This window comes from Xenopus tropicalis, chromosome 7 (genome assembly GCF_000004195.4).
Source record: "Xenopus tropicalis strain Nigerian chromosome 7, UCB_Xtro_10.0, whole genome shotgun sequence".
NCBI lineage: Eukaryota > Metazoa > Chordata > Amphibia > Anura > Pipidae > Xenopus > Xenopus tropicalis.
This window is the reverse complement of record NC_030683.2, coordinates 20447336-20462982: the sequence shown is the minus strand read 5'-3', so window position 1 is coordinate 20462982 and position 15647 is coordinate 20447336. Positions and strand designations below refer to the sequence as shown.

Here is a 15647-nt window from a genome sequence, read left to right as displayed (position 1 = left end):
GCCTTTACAAACTCCAGCAATCGATGTTCGCTAGCCGCCATAGCTTCTGAGGAAAGTGGCATGGCCGCTGCACTGCCTCCGGTGCCGCGACCCGGAAACGCTCCCACTGAAATCGAGAAAGTGCATCGGCAATGACGTTTTTCTCACCTTCTACATGTACTGCCCTACATTTTACGTTCATGTGGAGGCACCGCAGGACTAGTGCTCGCAACAATCTCAAGACAGGGGGTGACGCTGCTGACCAGCTGTTAATGGCCTGAACCACTGTCATGTTATCTGAGTGGAATACGATCCTACGGTCACTCAACTCCTTTTCCCAGGTATACATTGCTACCACAATAGGAAACAGTTCTAGAAAGGCAATGTTCCGCACCAACTCTGTGTCTATCCAATCCCTTGGCCACGGTGCCGCACACCACTGCCCTGCCAGGTATGCCCCAAAGCCTGAACTCCCTGCTGCGTCAGTATATAGTTGCATTTCTGGCGTGGAGATCTCCTTAGCCTGGAATAACACTTTGCCATTGAAATCCCGCAAGAAATGCCCCCATACGGCCAAATCTGCCCTAACTTCCTTAGAAATGCTCACGTGGTGGTGTGCCACTTGCACTCCCGTTGTCACTTGTGCCAACCTCCTGCTGAAGACCCGTCCCACCGGGATGATCCTGCAAGCAAAATTCAATTTTCCTAGGAGTGATTGGACCTGTCTCAACGTAGCTCTCCTGGCCTTGCCCATCTCCTCTACTGCCTGCCGCAGCTCCACAACCTTACTCTCCGGTAACCTGCATTCCCCCACCATGGAGTCTATCTGTATACCCAAGAACTGAATGGACGTAGTGGGGCCCTCAGTCTTCTCTCTGGCTGGGGGAACCCCGAAGGAAGCTGTTACGTCCTGTATGGTCTCCAGGAGATAGAAACATATGTCACTATTCGCTGGACCAATGCAGAGGTAATCATCCAAATAGTGAACCACTGAAGTGTAACCTGCCTTCTTCTTGACCACCCATTCCAAAAAACGACTAAACATTTCAAAATAGGCGCAAGAGATGGCGCACCCCATTGGTAGGCATAGATCCACAAAGTAATAGCCCTCGAACCAGCAGCCTAGCAGATGATGACAGTCCGGGTGGATCGGCAATAGGCGGAAGGCCGACTCGATGTCCACCTTCGCCATTAGCGCTCCCTTCCCGGCTATCTTCACCAAGTCCACTGCCTGATCAAATGACGTATAAGACACTGAGCTCAATTCCTTGTCGATGTCATCATTCACCGAGCTCCCTTTCGGGTACGACAAATGATGAATCAAGCGGAATTTGCCGGGCTCCTTCTTTGGGACTACACCCAACGGTGAAATTCTTAAGTTGCTCAGGGGCGGGCTGCAGAAGGGGCCCGCCACCCTGCCCAACTCCACTTCCTTGGCCAGTTTTTGCCTGACTACCTCGGGGAATTGTTCTGCGGACTTCAAGTTGCGTGGGGCAGGCACTGGCCCCTTTTGTTTAAATGGTATCCTAAATCCCTCCCTAAAACCATCTTCTAAGGCCTGAGCGTCCCCTTTCTTACCGTAGCGGCCTAGCCATGGTTGCATCCCTTCTAACCTCACTGGTGTCCTCCCCTTTTGCAGCGTCACCCTGCTTCCCCGTTGACTTACCTCGCTTGAAGCACTTGCTGTAAGAGTGTGCTCCCCCACACCCCGAACACTCATGTTTGTATTTACATGAGGTGCCCCACCGACATTGGCTGTCGTTGAACAGCCAGCAGTACCCAGGTTTGAAAGGGGCCGAGGTGCTGCCCTGCCCCCCGGCCCCTTTTGGAAAGGGGGTGGAGCGCTGCGCCATCATGAGCCGGAGCCAGAGGGTGATGTCCATCTGATCCCATCTCATGGTTGGATTGGCTGCCAGCCTTTGGCGGAACTGCTCGTCGTAACGCCACCAGGCCAAGCCCCCATATACCCTGAACGCTTCCCAAATGCCGTCCACGTAACAAAATAGTGAGGAGCATTTTTCGGGGGATTTCTCCCCTATGATGCTGGCCAAGATGCAAAATGCCCTCAGCCAATTCCCAAATGTTTTGGGCAGCCTCCTGTACTTCTTTTTCTTTTCCTCCTCCTCCTTCTTGCTGTCCTTTTTATCCTCCTCCTTCAGCTCAATGACCTCATCTAAGGGAAGCAAGGAGAACAGCTCCACAAACTCCCCTTTCCATATCTTTTCTTTAGTTTCTGCCTTGATGTGCACCCCGAGCGGACCTGCGAATGATACATATGCGTTCTGCCGCGCTGCGTCTGCCACCCCGCTGACAATGGCCTCCCTCTCTGCTTCCCTTTCCTTCTTGCCCTCTTCTGGCTCTCCTGGGGTTAGCTCTGGCCTCCTCCCCGCAGCTCCTTCCCCTGACTGAACTACTGGGGCCGTGTTGGTGCCCGCCCTGGCCCCCGCTCCCTGTTCAGCCGCTGCTGAGCCCTGCGCTGTGGCTCCTTGTTTCGCCACCCATGCCCTGGCCGCGTTTTGTTCCATGGTCCCGCCCTCCCAACTCTCCAAGAGCTGCCTGAGGCCATCCAAAAGTGTCCGGTTCTGCCCCCTTGGTGTAGTGCCTTGCTCACCTCCAGGCCCTGTGGACGCAGCCGCGCCCTGGGCCGTCACCGTGCTTGCCACCTGGTCCCTTTCTGCCTGATGTCTCCGCTGGGTGGGAATGCTCCGCCTGGTTCCTTGGTTGCCCGAATGGCTCCCGTATGGCCTGTCGTCCCGTGTCGTGCTCCTGGCTCGTGATCTCCTCTCTGAGCCGCTAGGACTGCTCCTGCAAGAGAACCGACAGCAAGAGTGCCGGTGCGACCCACACCTTGACCTGCTCCTGCTCGCCCTCCTGCGATCCCTCGCTCCGCTTGCCTCTGTGCGGGCCATGCTGTCCCTCCTCCTGCTCCTAGCCAGGCTATGCCTGCGTTCCTGGCTGCCCCTACGCCTATGCTCCACACTTCTGGACCGGCTCCTGGGCCGGGTGTTGTGCCTCCCTCCTTGCCCGTGGCTGCTGTCTTCCCCCCTCTGGCTGCTCCCTCTGGCCTCATCGGGCCTGCTGTTGTGCCTCCTTCCCCTTGCTCCAGTATCATGCTCCCAGCCCTGCTGGGCCGTAGGGCTGCCCCTCCTTGATGCTCCTGGCTCCGGGCGCTGCCCCTGGGCCGTGCCGCTAGCCCCCGTGGTCCCCTGGCTACCTGGTGGGCCAGGTGCCGCCTCCCTCCCGTCCTGCCCGGGTCCCGTGCTGGGCCCGGGCCCTGTGCGGTGTTGGGCGCTGCCCCCTGCCCCTTCCCTTGTTAGGCCAGTGGCTCCCTCCTGCTGCGGGTGTTCCGGGGGTACCGCTTCCCCCTCCTGAGTGCCCCGTGGTGATGCTGTTCCCCTGCCTCCCCTTCGCGCTACTGATCTCGGAGCCGCAGGTCGGGCCTTGCCGCATACTTGCCTGACTCCCGGAACTGCGACGTCGGCCTGCGCTCCCTCTGCTGCCGCCTAACTTCCGCCTCCGCTGCCGGCCGTGCGTCCCCGGGTCCTCGCCTTCTTCCCCTTCGGGCTTGCGCTGGTCCTCCGCCTTCGCCTTCTGGGTCCCTCTTCCTGCTGCGGGCTCAGCCTCGCCGGTGGCCTGGATCTCCGCGTCGGGCGCGCCTCCCGCGGTGCCTCTCCGTCTCTCCCGAGCAGGTCCTGGAGCTGCTGCTGGAGCCATCCTGGGTCTTGCCGCGCCGCCGCCTCCCGGAATCTCTGGACGAGGTCAGCCAGTTCCTGGTTCCCTTCCATGTTAGGTAGGACAGGTACGTGTCGGTTTCACGTTTTCCTGCACTGCCTAAGATGGAAGTGAGCGGGAGAAAATCCAACCCCCCTATTTATACCCTTGCCTGCATCATTCAAACCCACCAATCCCTTACAGCTGGGCGTGGCTTAAATCCCCTTACGGCTCTGTCATGCCCCACGCTCCCTACACTTCATTACGGGTCACTGGTCACTGGAACAAGGTTTACTCTGCGCATAGCAATCCCACGTGCTCTTTTTTGTGCCCAAGAAATTGCAATTGAAGGGTGTGGAAGTATATGCCTAATAGTGATGGGTCAGGCTTGGAATCTCAAGCACACAAAGTCTGAATGCACTGCCCACATTTGCAGTCATTTACAGTTCAGTTCAGGTAATTAAATTGATAATTTACAAACAAAAGAAAAAAGAAAAACCCATGCTGGCACCTCCCACTCAGTGATTTCAGATACTTAAAGGGGAACTCTTTTTGAAAAGTAGACATAATTGCGAGCAAATTTGCAATATACATCAATTTAACGTAATAACATGGTTTGGAACAGTTCCCTAAGCCCCGCCCCCTGTTCCCCTGCTGATCTGGCTGGCTACTTTGAGACTCAAATAAAATGTAACAGTAGTCGCTTGCCTTCAGCCTGCCTTCAGCCTGCATCCTCCATATCCCACAATTCCCTGCGCACGTGATGTCAATAAGGAAAGGAACATCACAGTGCAATGCATTGTGGGTTATGTAGTTCCTGCATGCTGTCTGTAAGCTGTGGAGACTTTGTTACAATTTGTAACATCAATGTTTTAGTCCCTCCCCCCCTGCCAGGATTTCAAATGATGCAGAAAGAGAAAAACTGTTTTGCAGCTGGATTTCAGCATATAAAATGGTATTTATTCACACTTTTTGAAGGAACAGATTACAGGGATAGGTGTATTAGGGGTTTCTGTGTTGTGTGGGGCTCTTTAACAACTTTTGGTTTGGAAGTCAGAGTTCCCATGGAAAAAGCAGAAATGAGTACTGCCTGCATTACAACTATTCAGCTCAATAGCACAAACAGGAATCCTATAAGTTAAAAACCCTGCTCTGAGATATTATGTTCAGAACAAATAACACAGCGTCCTTCAGTGAGCAAGTGGAGAAATGTAGGGCAATATGGAGTCAGGTGGGCTCAGTCTCACCTCTGTCCCTTAATAGCAGGAAAACCCTATTCTCTCTTGGTGTCCCTCATGTCCTCAAATATATTGCTTTATATTGTACAGTTGCTCCTCAATCTTCCATTGTATCCACCAGAGTACAGATTCGGTCCTCTATTCAAGCATTCACACATAAATTAAAATTCCCCGCAGAGGGAAAAGCCTGATACACATTTACAATTACTGACGACCCGTGTTGCTACAAACTTAGCTAATTATGATTCCAATTAACAGGCGTCAGCAGAAGTGGCGTGGCTATAAGAATTTAAGGCCATGCTGACACTTTGATACTTTGACAAAGATTTTTAATATATTATAGGACCAGAATATATAATAATTCACCCCAAAATCTCACAGCTCATAGGAACTTTATGTCAAGTATTTCCCAAATGCAAACAAGGCATCAAATTTGAACCCATCACTTGTGAGCATTTGCAAGTGATATTCCTGTGAAATGGATGCACTTTTGGACATTTTGATAATGTGTTTTTTTAGAGGGGGTAAAATACTTCAGTCAAAATGGCCAAAATCATTACTTTTGCCAAGAGACTATGTGGCTTTGAGGGCGGCCCTTCCCATCCAGTACTTACCCAGCCTTAGGCACCGGACCTAAACACTCCCGCCTATGTCATTGGTGTTACATCATGTGCCCACTGTGTGTAATGTCACTCCCTCAAAGTCTGCGACCCCCTATCCCCCTCACCCCCCAGATCTGTCAGCGGATTTACTATGGAAATCCGAGGAGGAACCTGGGGGCAATTTTTTTTTTTCAATAGAAAAGTCACATGCTATGATTAAGTGCCCTTTTTAGGCATGAAGTGCGTCAGGCTGATTATGTTTGAGATGTTTTTTTTTTTTTTTAAATAAAACTATGTTTTAACTCGTCACTTTTTGATACCGGTAATTAGTCCAGTTTTCTTTAGTGCCAGCCTTATTTTTGTCATTTTGAGGTATTTTTGAGTGCCCTGTGGGCTGAAGGCTTTGAGACTTAAGCACCAGGACCCTATACACTTATAAGGTGAATATACCCTTCAAACTTTGTCCAGTTGGAACCTTTTTTCTTTATCAGTTTATGGTTTAGTCTACCATAAAAGATGGCAATAAAGCTTTTATTGGTGTTTTGTTTGTCTACAGGCCCGAATTTGTGACCAGCCCACAAAGGCCCGGACCTAGGGCAGCAAAGATCTGGGGGTGGCATTCTAATCACTAATATTCTTATTTATTGGGTAAGCAGCTCTGTGTCATAATTGGGTAAAATTAAAATAGCCTGTTTTTTTAGTCAGGCTGTAATTACCCTTCATGGTCAGCGGCAATACAGAACTGGAAAACTGTACACCCAGGTACAATATATGTTACCTCAGTCACAGAACTTGGAGCAGGAATGGCCTTGCTGCATTCAAAGATAAGATTGTCCAGTTTGGCCATTGGGGTCTATGGGAGAGTGTTGGGGCTCGTGTCACTTCTAAATTTGCAGATACTTCATAGATCCAGATCAGCAGAAGAGCCCAAACCTACTAACTGTGATCTAATAGAACCCATGTGCCTATAGAAGCACCAGTAGCCAACCATTAAGGCCATTACTAGCCAAACTGACTGACCATATCAGTGAATGCATAGCCTTACCTCATTTTAGCCTAACACAGGGGACACAACTCAGTTTATTAATGTTTGAAACAATTCACACAAAAGTAATTAATTTTTTTTAATGTCATTTACAATAAAAATACAATTTACAAAATTATTATCAATGAATTACACCTTTACAAATTTAACAACCCCCCAAACAATCAAAATAAATATTAAATTACATGTTGTTCCTCTGCCTTCTTAGAATTCTCACATATTCCTCTGCCGGTACAAGTATTATCATCAGTTTTAATGGGCTTCATGTAAGTGGTGCCCCTGCTGGTAGTTTTAGGTACAGCAGAAAGGGCAATGGACACCAGTCTCTGCCAGGGCACTTTAGCAGGAGAATATACTTGGTAAAAGTAGACATGTTATTATTTCAATAGTGGTTTCCAAGCCTTGGCCCTGGGAAAAGGAATTAAATGGGTGACAGACTAAATAACAATATAGCGGCTGTTTTTCCCTGTGAGACCAGGCAAAGCCTGTGGGTAACAAGGGAAGTATGTACTGCTTGTTTTACCAGCACTAAAAAACTAATAAGAAAGATCATTTTTATGGTACAGGACTGGTACTGCTGTGCTACTTACCATGGCCACCATTACCTTAGGGGGTAATTTAATAAAAGGCACTGGGGCTCATTTACTGTATAAACACTGGGAACATTTGCACCTGGGCAGTAACCCACAGCAACCAAACAGTAGTTAGATTTTTCCAGCCAGATACAGGTTGAACACTGAAAGCAATCATCTGATTGGTTGCCATGAGTTACTGCCCAGGTGCAAATTTGCCCAGTGTTTATAAATGACCCCCACTAAGTTTGCCCAGGAGCAGTAAGCCATAGCAAACAGTCAGCAAGTAGCATTTACTGCTCCCCTGTTACATCTTATTGGTTGCTATGAGTTTCTGCACCTGGGCAAACTTAGTGCCTTTTATTACATATGGGGCTTAAGGTTCAACACAGGTCTTCATAGGGATACAAAATAGACCCTGGCACAAGTACACAGAGGCCCAAACCCCCCCCACCAGCCTAATAAATAGTGACTTTCTATGGTATCTTACAGCAGCCCCTCTGGCATTTGCCAGAACCCACAGATTGCCAGTCCAGGCATGGCTTAACATGCAGGCAAAACTGACTTTCAGTTCCCTTAAAAGTACCCTACACCCAGAGGCAATGCACTGTACCAGACAGAAGCAGAAGAGGGCTGTTTTGGGCTTTGTGCCTAATTGTGCCACAAAACTGTGCTTTTGGGCCATTCCTGGTTTTATCTCAAGCAGGAGTTTGCTTTAATATACTTCAACAAAACAGCCCTGTTTTAGAAGCGCACCATTTAAACATGTAAAAACCTTCTGTCCTTTGCATCATATATATGTTCCCAATGTGATATTTCTGAATTCACAGTCGCATCATCCAGTGCAGTTCCATAATATTTGTTATTGTAGTGTCATTTAGCCAAGTCAGTGGTAGGACCCATGTGCAGTCAGAGAGATGAGCTGTAATAGGATGTGAATCGGGATGAACCTATAAACTGGGGATAGGTGGCACCTGTAGGAGATAGTCCAAAGGAAGTGGAAGGAGGAGAGAAAAAGATACCTGGGAAAGGAGAGAGGTGGTTTGCCCCAGCACCAATATGGGGTATATGTGTAGCACAGGGGTAGTTTGGGAGGGGTGGGGTAAACCGAGGACCAGGGATGGTGGGACAGTTTTGTATGCTGCATCCCCTCCCTTCCAAGCTTCCTATAGGTTGTTGCTTTTTCCATTTGGTTCTGCGGTTCTGGAACCAGATCTTCACTTGTGTCTCTGTAAGGTGAAGGGTTAAAGCTAGGCTCAGCCGTTCACACACCGACAGGTATCGGCTACTTCGGAAACGGCTCTCGAGGGCCACAAGCTGCTCATATGTAAAGGCAGTACGGGCACGGCGGGGCTTGCAGTTGGTCACAGATGGGACATTTTGAGTTTCCTGATTCTCCTCTTTCTCTGGGAGCTCCTCTGGTTCACCTGGAGAGGTTTCTGCTTTAATTTCTGGCCCAGACACCATACTGTCAGATGGCAATGTCAAGCCTGCAATATATGAAACACAAAGCTAAGACTGAGCGTATTGGTCATGTGGCCCAAAAACATTTTTAATTTGCTAGACATTTAATTACCTATTTTAGGGGAATTACCCTACTGATTCTGCCTCTGATACTAGAGCTCACTCAATTCTCAGAACCTTGGACAACTCACAGTAACCAACATCAACCCATCAGAAACAAGTTTTTGTTTTTTCAGCTTCACTATACCAATCATAATTAGTGCAAGCAGTGCCTTTCAGTACAGCCCTTGGCGCTTCGCTTAGGTTAGGAGCTACCCGGCTGTTACTTCACCATGCCCTTGGAGAGCCATATACTGGCTTTAGACCTGCCCAGGCTATTTCTCATCCAAGGGGGCCTCTACCCTACTTTTCACTAAGTACAAGGGCGGTGCAAGAGAAAGATCTAGACTGCTCCCCATCCTTACATACCCTGGTTTCATGGCCCTGTTTATCACATGGGGCAGGAAATGCATCATAGTGGGGCTGCCATCAACTCTCCCTCTATTCCCCAGAGAAACACCAGTCCTTTATGTAATGTCCTGGGAGCCTATTCTGGTATGAGGGGTCTATCTTATGAACTTCTGACATTCCCATTAGACCCCCCTATATCAGGGGTCCCCACACTTTCTTACGCGTGAGCCACAGTCAAATATAAAAAGCCTTGGGGAGCAACACAAGCACCATAAAAGTTCATGGAGGAGCCAAATAAGGGCTGTGATTGGCTATTAGGCAGCCTCTATGCACCCTATCAGCTTACAGGGGCTTTATTTGGTACTAAATCTTGTTTTTATTCAACCAAAACTTGCCCCCAAGTCAGGAATTCAAAAATAACTCCCTGGTTTGGGGGCACTGAGAGCAACATCCAAGGGGTTGGGGAGCAACATGTTGCCCCCGAGCTACTGGTTGGGGATCACTGCCCCTATATTATTATGATATTATATATATATGCCTTCAGTCATTAAGGCTTCTATCATTTGCATCATATTAAAAGTTAACAATGTCTGATGGTGATGAAATATGAGATAATGTCGTACATAATGCTGGAAGCCCACATTAAAGCCAATTAGAATATGATCTAGCGAAAGAGCTTATTTTCAGCTTTGGTAGATTAGTATAACTATAGCAGGATGACTGATATTGCAACACAGTATATATGTTATATGTATTCATTGAAAAATGAAAGTGATTACAGTAACAGATTAATTGCTAGCCTGCTTGCCCACAGTAGAATGCTACCTGTTCCCACACTCAGTAGGGAACTGCGCTGTCAGTCCCTGGCAGCTCTTATTATCAGACATGTTATTAAGAAGAAATTGGCTGCTTCCCTGGCCCTGATGGAGTGACCGGCCTTTGATGAGGATCGATAGCTGTCATCTCTTTAATACAGGGCCCTTACATCAGGCAAGGAGTCTATGAGACCTGTACACAGAGATATGCACTCTTCAGTAATGGGATATTGATCAATGCCAAGCACAGGAGGCTTAGAACTAAACCTGCCTGCCCCTTATGTCCCAACGGAGCCAGAGCAATTACCAGGGGCCCCCCCAGTTCCCAGCAATCAGAGGGTCTTTTCTATATGTCATCATCTCCTCTGTGTGTGCTCTGTCCTGCAGCCTCATCAGGTGTTGGTACCCTAGTAATTATAATGGTAATTGGGAAAGGGATGGTAACTCAACCTCTGTCATGCAGTCTCTCCCAAACACATATACTACATGGGATTCCAGTATAAAATAGTTGTTGCCTGATTTGCCTGTCCATCCCCAGCACAAAAAAAAGGCATTTACACTAGTCTGGCAGGGAACGAGTTAATAGATTATGATATCTGGAATTCCCTAAAACCCTCTGGAATAATAACAGCAAGGGACTAGTAAGGACCAATGAAATGTCATCGAATGCTTTCTAAGAACAGCCCTCCAGCTGTTATTGAACTACGACTCCCAGCATCACTATGACAATGGAACTTGAAGTTCAGCAATAGATAAAAGCTGCAGGTTGGGCTACGTTTGTTCTACATGGTAAGGGATACCAGGTTGGTTTCTTATGTTTGCCACCCTGTCCACTAAAGATTGCATAAAACTTTGCCTAGGTACTACCAAATGTTTCTGAAATAAAGTTCTCTTGAAATAAATTACTGATGAACTATACAGATAACTTTAACCTCAAGCCATAATGCTGTACACAGAGATGCCAACTAACCCCATGTTAATCGATAGCTCTGCTCTATACCCATACACAGGGCAATGTTAACTCTATAAATCTGTGACCTTTCCCTTTCACATAAGTGCAGCAATAATAGCACCCCAGTCTGGTCCCAAATCTATATTTTGTATTGAGTTTATTCACCTGTATCTCCTTTCTCCTTCATTCCAGGCTCCTGGGTTCCTTCTTTGACCTGCTGCACCTTTGCATGGTTTAGGATGTCTGTGATGAAGAAGGGGGTATGGAGGTGTTTCTGGCCAGGGACAGATTTTTCCTCTTGTGGGTCACAGCTTAACATTCCCATGTAGACCTTGATAGTCCCACAGCTGCCCCAGAAACCACTGGGCACCTGATGTCCTCGGCTGGCACTCTGGATCTGAGGAGGTAACTACAGCTCTGGCAGTGATGCTCCGGCAGAACTCCTGTAGATAGAAGCAGGCAGATTTCTGTCCTGTTGTACAGATGATCCCAATGTCTATCTGCCCACCTCACTGTCCTCAGCACAAGTGTCTGTGTGAGCTGCGAGTCTGTGGGTTACTGGACATCCCCGGGAGGTGGAGACAGGAGGACAGAGGGGAGGAGAAGGCACTCAACTGAAGGAGAAAAGCTAAAAGAGACTAAGAAGGGAGGGGGAGAAATGTCCATTTATATTTGGTGGCCAGTCCATTTAATTGTCCTCAGTGTCCATTTATTGTGCGTGTGCTCCTTTATTGCTACCTGCACCCTGAGGATTTACATTGGCCTGTCCTGCAGTGTAATGAATCCATCAAACATCTGCTCTGTCTCTGTCACTGATATCATGTCCTGTCGTAATGAAATAGCTACTCTTAACTGGAATCAACAAAATCTGCCCCAAAAATACAGATATGTCACCCGATATCCACAATTCTATGGACCTGTTTTTCTGTAATATGAAAGAATATACCTTAGGCTATATATAATAACCTAATATGATTATTTTTCCATCAACACAGACATATATACTAGTCTAGCAATATGAAGTACATCATTAAGTCCCATAAGATGCTATGAGTAATTAACTAGTACTATGGAGTTTTTGGATAACACATCTTTAAATCATTAATCCCATACACACATATATGTGTGTGTTTGAGTGTGTGTGCAACTAACATAAATTAAAACCCTTATAAATATGGGTAGGTGCAGAACTCCTGTCTGTGTATTGTTGCAAAAAACTTACCAGGCAGATGTGTCATAAACTCATTAAAAGGGCATTTCGCTCTTTAACTTTTAGTATAATACGGACAGAGATTTACTGTGGCAGCTGCTCTTTTCGTTCCTATTTTTTGTGATTTTTGTAAATTTAGATTTTTGTTTAGTAGATTTGCAGTTTCAGGTGCTACCTGGTTACTAGGGTCCAATTCACTCTAGCAATCAGGCAGTGGTTTGAATGACAGACTATTTATTTATTTCCTGTTATTTATAAACGACAAATTTTCACAGCACTTTACAGAGCTTATACATCAGTCCCTGCCCCAGAGGAGCTTACAATCTAAAGTCCCTATCACATTCACACACACTATGGGCAATGTAGTCAGGGGACAATTAACCTGCCTGTATGTTTTTGGAGAGTGGGAATAAACAATAGTACTCCAACACAGACACCGGTAAAACATACAAACTCCTGGCAGATTTTGTCCTGGCTGGGATAGAACTCAAGACCCCAAAACTGCAACATAGAATTGCTATCTGTTGAGCACATATTCTGTGTAATGCTATTTAACTAAACCATGATAAAATAATATTTCTATTGTCAATAGATTGCTTATATAATTTTTAGGTTATGAGCAAACAAGCCATAGAAAATCACAGCTCAGCAGACACACAGAGCAAATTTAGGCAAAATGCATCCTGAGCGTTTCACACTGAAATCCACTCTGTGTTTCTGCTGACAGGCAGAAGCCGTGCCCGTCAGTGTATTAAAAATAAGGGAGCAGAAGTGAGCAGATCGCACTTTTCTCTGCCTGCGTTTCTATAGTCTGAGAAAACACCTTGTATGCCTATAACATAATAACTGCTTTTTAAAGGAGTGAATTAGCAGAAAAGAAGATGAGGAGCTACTGGGAGCATCTTTGGGGGCACAGATCTTCATTGCTAAAGGGCTGTGGTTGGCTTGGGCAGGCACAGAAGCACAAAACATAATTTACAACATTTCCAGCCTACGTCTTTAGTTAAGCTTTAGTTCTCCTTTAAAGGCTCTGGCACACAGGGAGATTAGTCGCCCGCGACAAATCTCCCTGTTCGCGGAAGTTTCCTCTCAAGGCAACTTCCGCAATTTCACTGAAATCTGGCTGCTGCATATGCCTTCCCACCGGTGATTTACATTTTCGCTAGTGGGATGGCATTTCGGGGAGATTAGTCGCCCGCGAACAGGGAGATTTGTCGCGGGCGACTAATCTTCCTGTGTGCCAGAGCCCTAAGGGCAAAAAAAAGTGTTTTTTTCTGATTTTGTGGGTCAGATTTTATCTGATCTGGTCATGCAACATCACACAATGCCACGCAATAGCCAGGGCTGTTTTTAGGTCTGCTGCTGCCCTGGGCAACGGACCGCTCTGCGCCCCTTGGCAGAAGGGATGTCATTGTGCAGCGTGTGACATCACTCCTATGCGAGTGAGGTAACTATATAGTGAATATGCCCTGGCAACAGCACAAGATTTTGTAGGATCCTACAAAATCTGATCTCCATAGGCTGTAATGTAATATTGGATCAATGTAATATTGAGTCAGATGTTCTCTTTTGTTTGCGTATACATCCAAAGTCAATGTATTTCAATGAGAAAACAAAGTCTTTCCGATACCATTAGTTTTTATCTTGTTGGATGCAGACACAGCAATGTCTCTTCCAACAGGCGTCTTTGTGTCAGATGGCAAATCTTTCATCAAGTTTACACATCAGATTATTCAATCAGTCCCATCACATTTTGTCACACGACCTCATCCAACTTGTTCTGTTGATTCGACACCGTCCTACAAAAGTGCTTGTGGAGTTTAGCCCTAAGAGACTGTGAGACCAACAAAGTCAGAGAGCCCTGCAATATTGACATGAAGCTACAATCACTACATGCGAAACATACTCAGTTTCTGAAGGAAGTAAAGGCCCCAAAAATATTGTAATGCAGGATCCATAAACTTTTTACATAATGAACAGCAAACAATGTCATCTGGCACTGCTTGTCTTCACTCTAGTCACTACCCTTTTATATTAATCTTTTACTGTCGGATTCAGAAAGTAGAGAAATCATAAATGCCCAGATGTAAAGGCTGTACAGTTAATATTGACCAAACTGTCAGATAAAATCTGGGCAGGTATGGCCAGCTTAAGGAATCTGTTTGCAGCTAATGCAGGTATTTCTGTATGAATGCAGCATTGAGGCCACTTAAAGGCGCAACAACACAGTGCAAGGTCACTTGTTTAAACACATACCTTTAAGTAAGTGCTATAAAAAAGGGTAAAATACACTGTCACAAATTTCAAAGTATTTATTTAATTACATTTTATTATAGAGTAGTTTACAAGGCCAATTTTTACAGTGTGATTATAAGATAAAAGCTGTCTACAACTGTAAAAAATCAGCCAATCTTCCAGTTTATTTTGACACCTAACAAGGCAACCTTAATTACGCTCAGCCTGCAAATATGTAAAATCTACCAAAATAAGCGAATTAGCAGATGCAACTACATTTTTTTAAAATTGAAACCCCATGTCCAAAACGAGGTAGTAAATATGATGCCTTTAGGGAATATGATTTAAGAATTTAGTGGTCTTTTCTCACAGTCGGCATTGATATTCTGCCCCAGTGCGGTCTTTAAATTGCTTTGATCCTGGGTGTGTTTCACCCACGACCTGTTCTGATGACTGGATCAAGCTGAAATCAATACACAGTGTGTGTCTAGGGCTGATAAGGCTGCACTGTACAGCCTGACTTTTCAGAGACACTGCTGGTTGGATTTGCTGTGTTCTTTCACAGCACCCCATAGATACATGCATAAACCCTCTACAAAATAGTAAGTCTGATGTCCGTGACGACTTTCTCATCAGTAAATTACTTTCTGAGTGAACAAGTGGGAATTTGGTTGTTAATGGCCCAGATAAGAGGTCATTAGATGCTACGGCAATTTAAAGATACAGCTGGAAAATCTGAGTTCAGGGGTCTCGACCTGCAAAGCTTGTGGAACTGATTGGTGGTTTAACCTCTTTAAATGTAGAACTGTCACTCATCCCTAATCAGTTCCTATTGTACAGTCCTTCAGAATATGTCAGTGTTTGTAAATTCAGTATAATAGCAATCATTTGCTAGGAGGTTCGCAATTTGGATCTCTGCTACCCAAGATTCTATCCGTGGGTGTGTTTTGATTACTGTGGCTCCCCCAGAGAGAATTACAGCAATCACAATGCCCCCTGTGCATCTCTGCAATTTGTGTATCATTTCTGGGAAGCTATTTAAAGTTAGAAATACTGCAGATGGCCTTTTATTTGTGCATTTTTGTTCTTTGACTATTTCTTCTTTCTCCTCAAAGGTTTTAAAGATACCCATTTAGGCATACGGTCATTTTATATATTATATATAATATTTTGCCAGGCTAAACAAAGTGGTGCACTGATAATGAACCAGCTCCCTATTTGCTTGCTCCAACCAATGGTGCTGCTAATCCAGCTGCTACCCCTGTTTAACATGCAGTACCTCATTTGATGTATAAAAAAAATTAACAAAATATTAACACAATTTAATTAAGTCTAAACTAAAACATAAATTAGCCTATTCCTGATAAAAAAAAA

General features: G+C 45.9%; 1 protein-coding gene across 1 annotated transcript; it reads right to left on the bottom strand.

Moving 5' to 3' along the window:
* Positions 1-7341: 7341 nt before the first annotated feature.
* On the bottom strand, positions 7342-11432 carry nkx1-2 (NK1 homeobox 2). Its single transcript, XM_002937799.5, has 2 exons — positions 10994-11432; positions 7342-8637 (listed from the first exon to the last, which is right to left on the bottom strand). The coding sequence occupies exons 1-2, from the start codon at positions 11151-11153 to the stop codon at positions 8057-8059; spliced, it is 741 nt and encodes a 246-aa protein (XP_002937845.1). The 5' UTR covers positions 11154-11432; the 3' UTR covers positions 7342-8056.
* Between the last annotated feature and the right edge of the window lie 4215 nt (positions 11433-15647).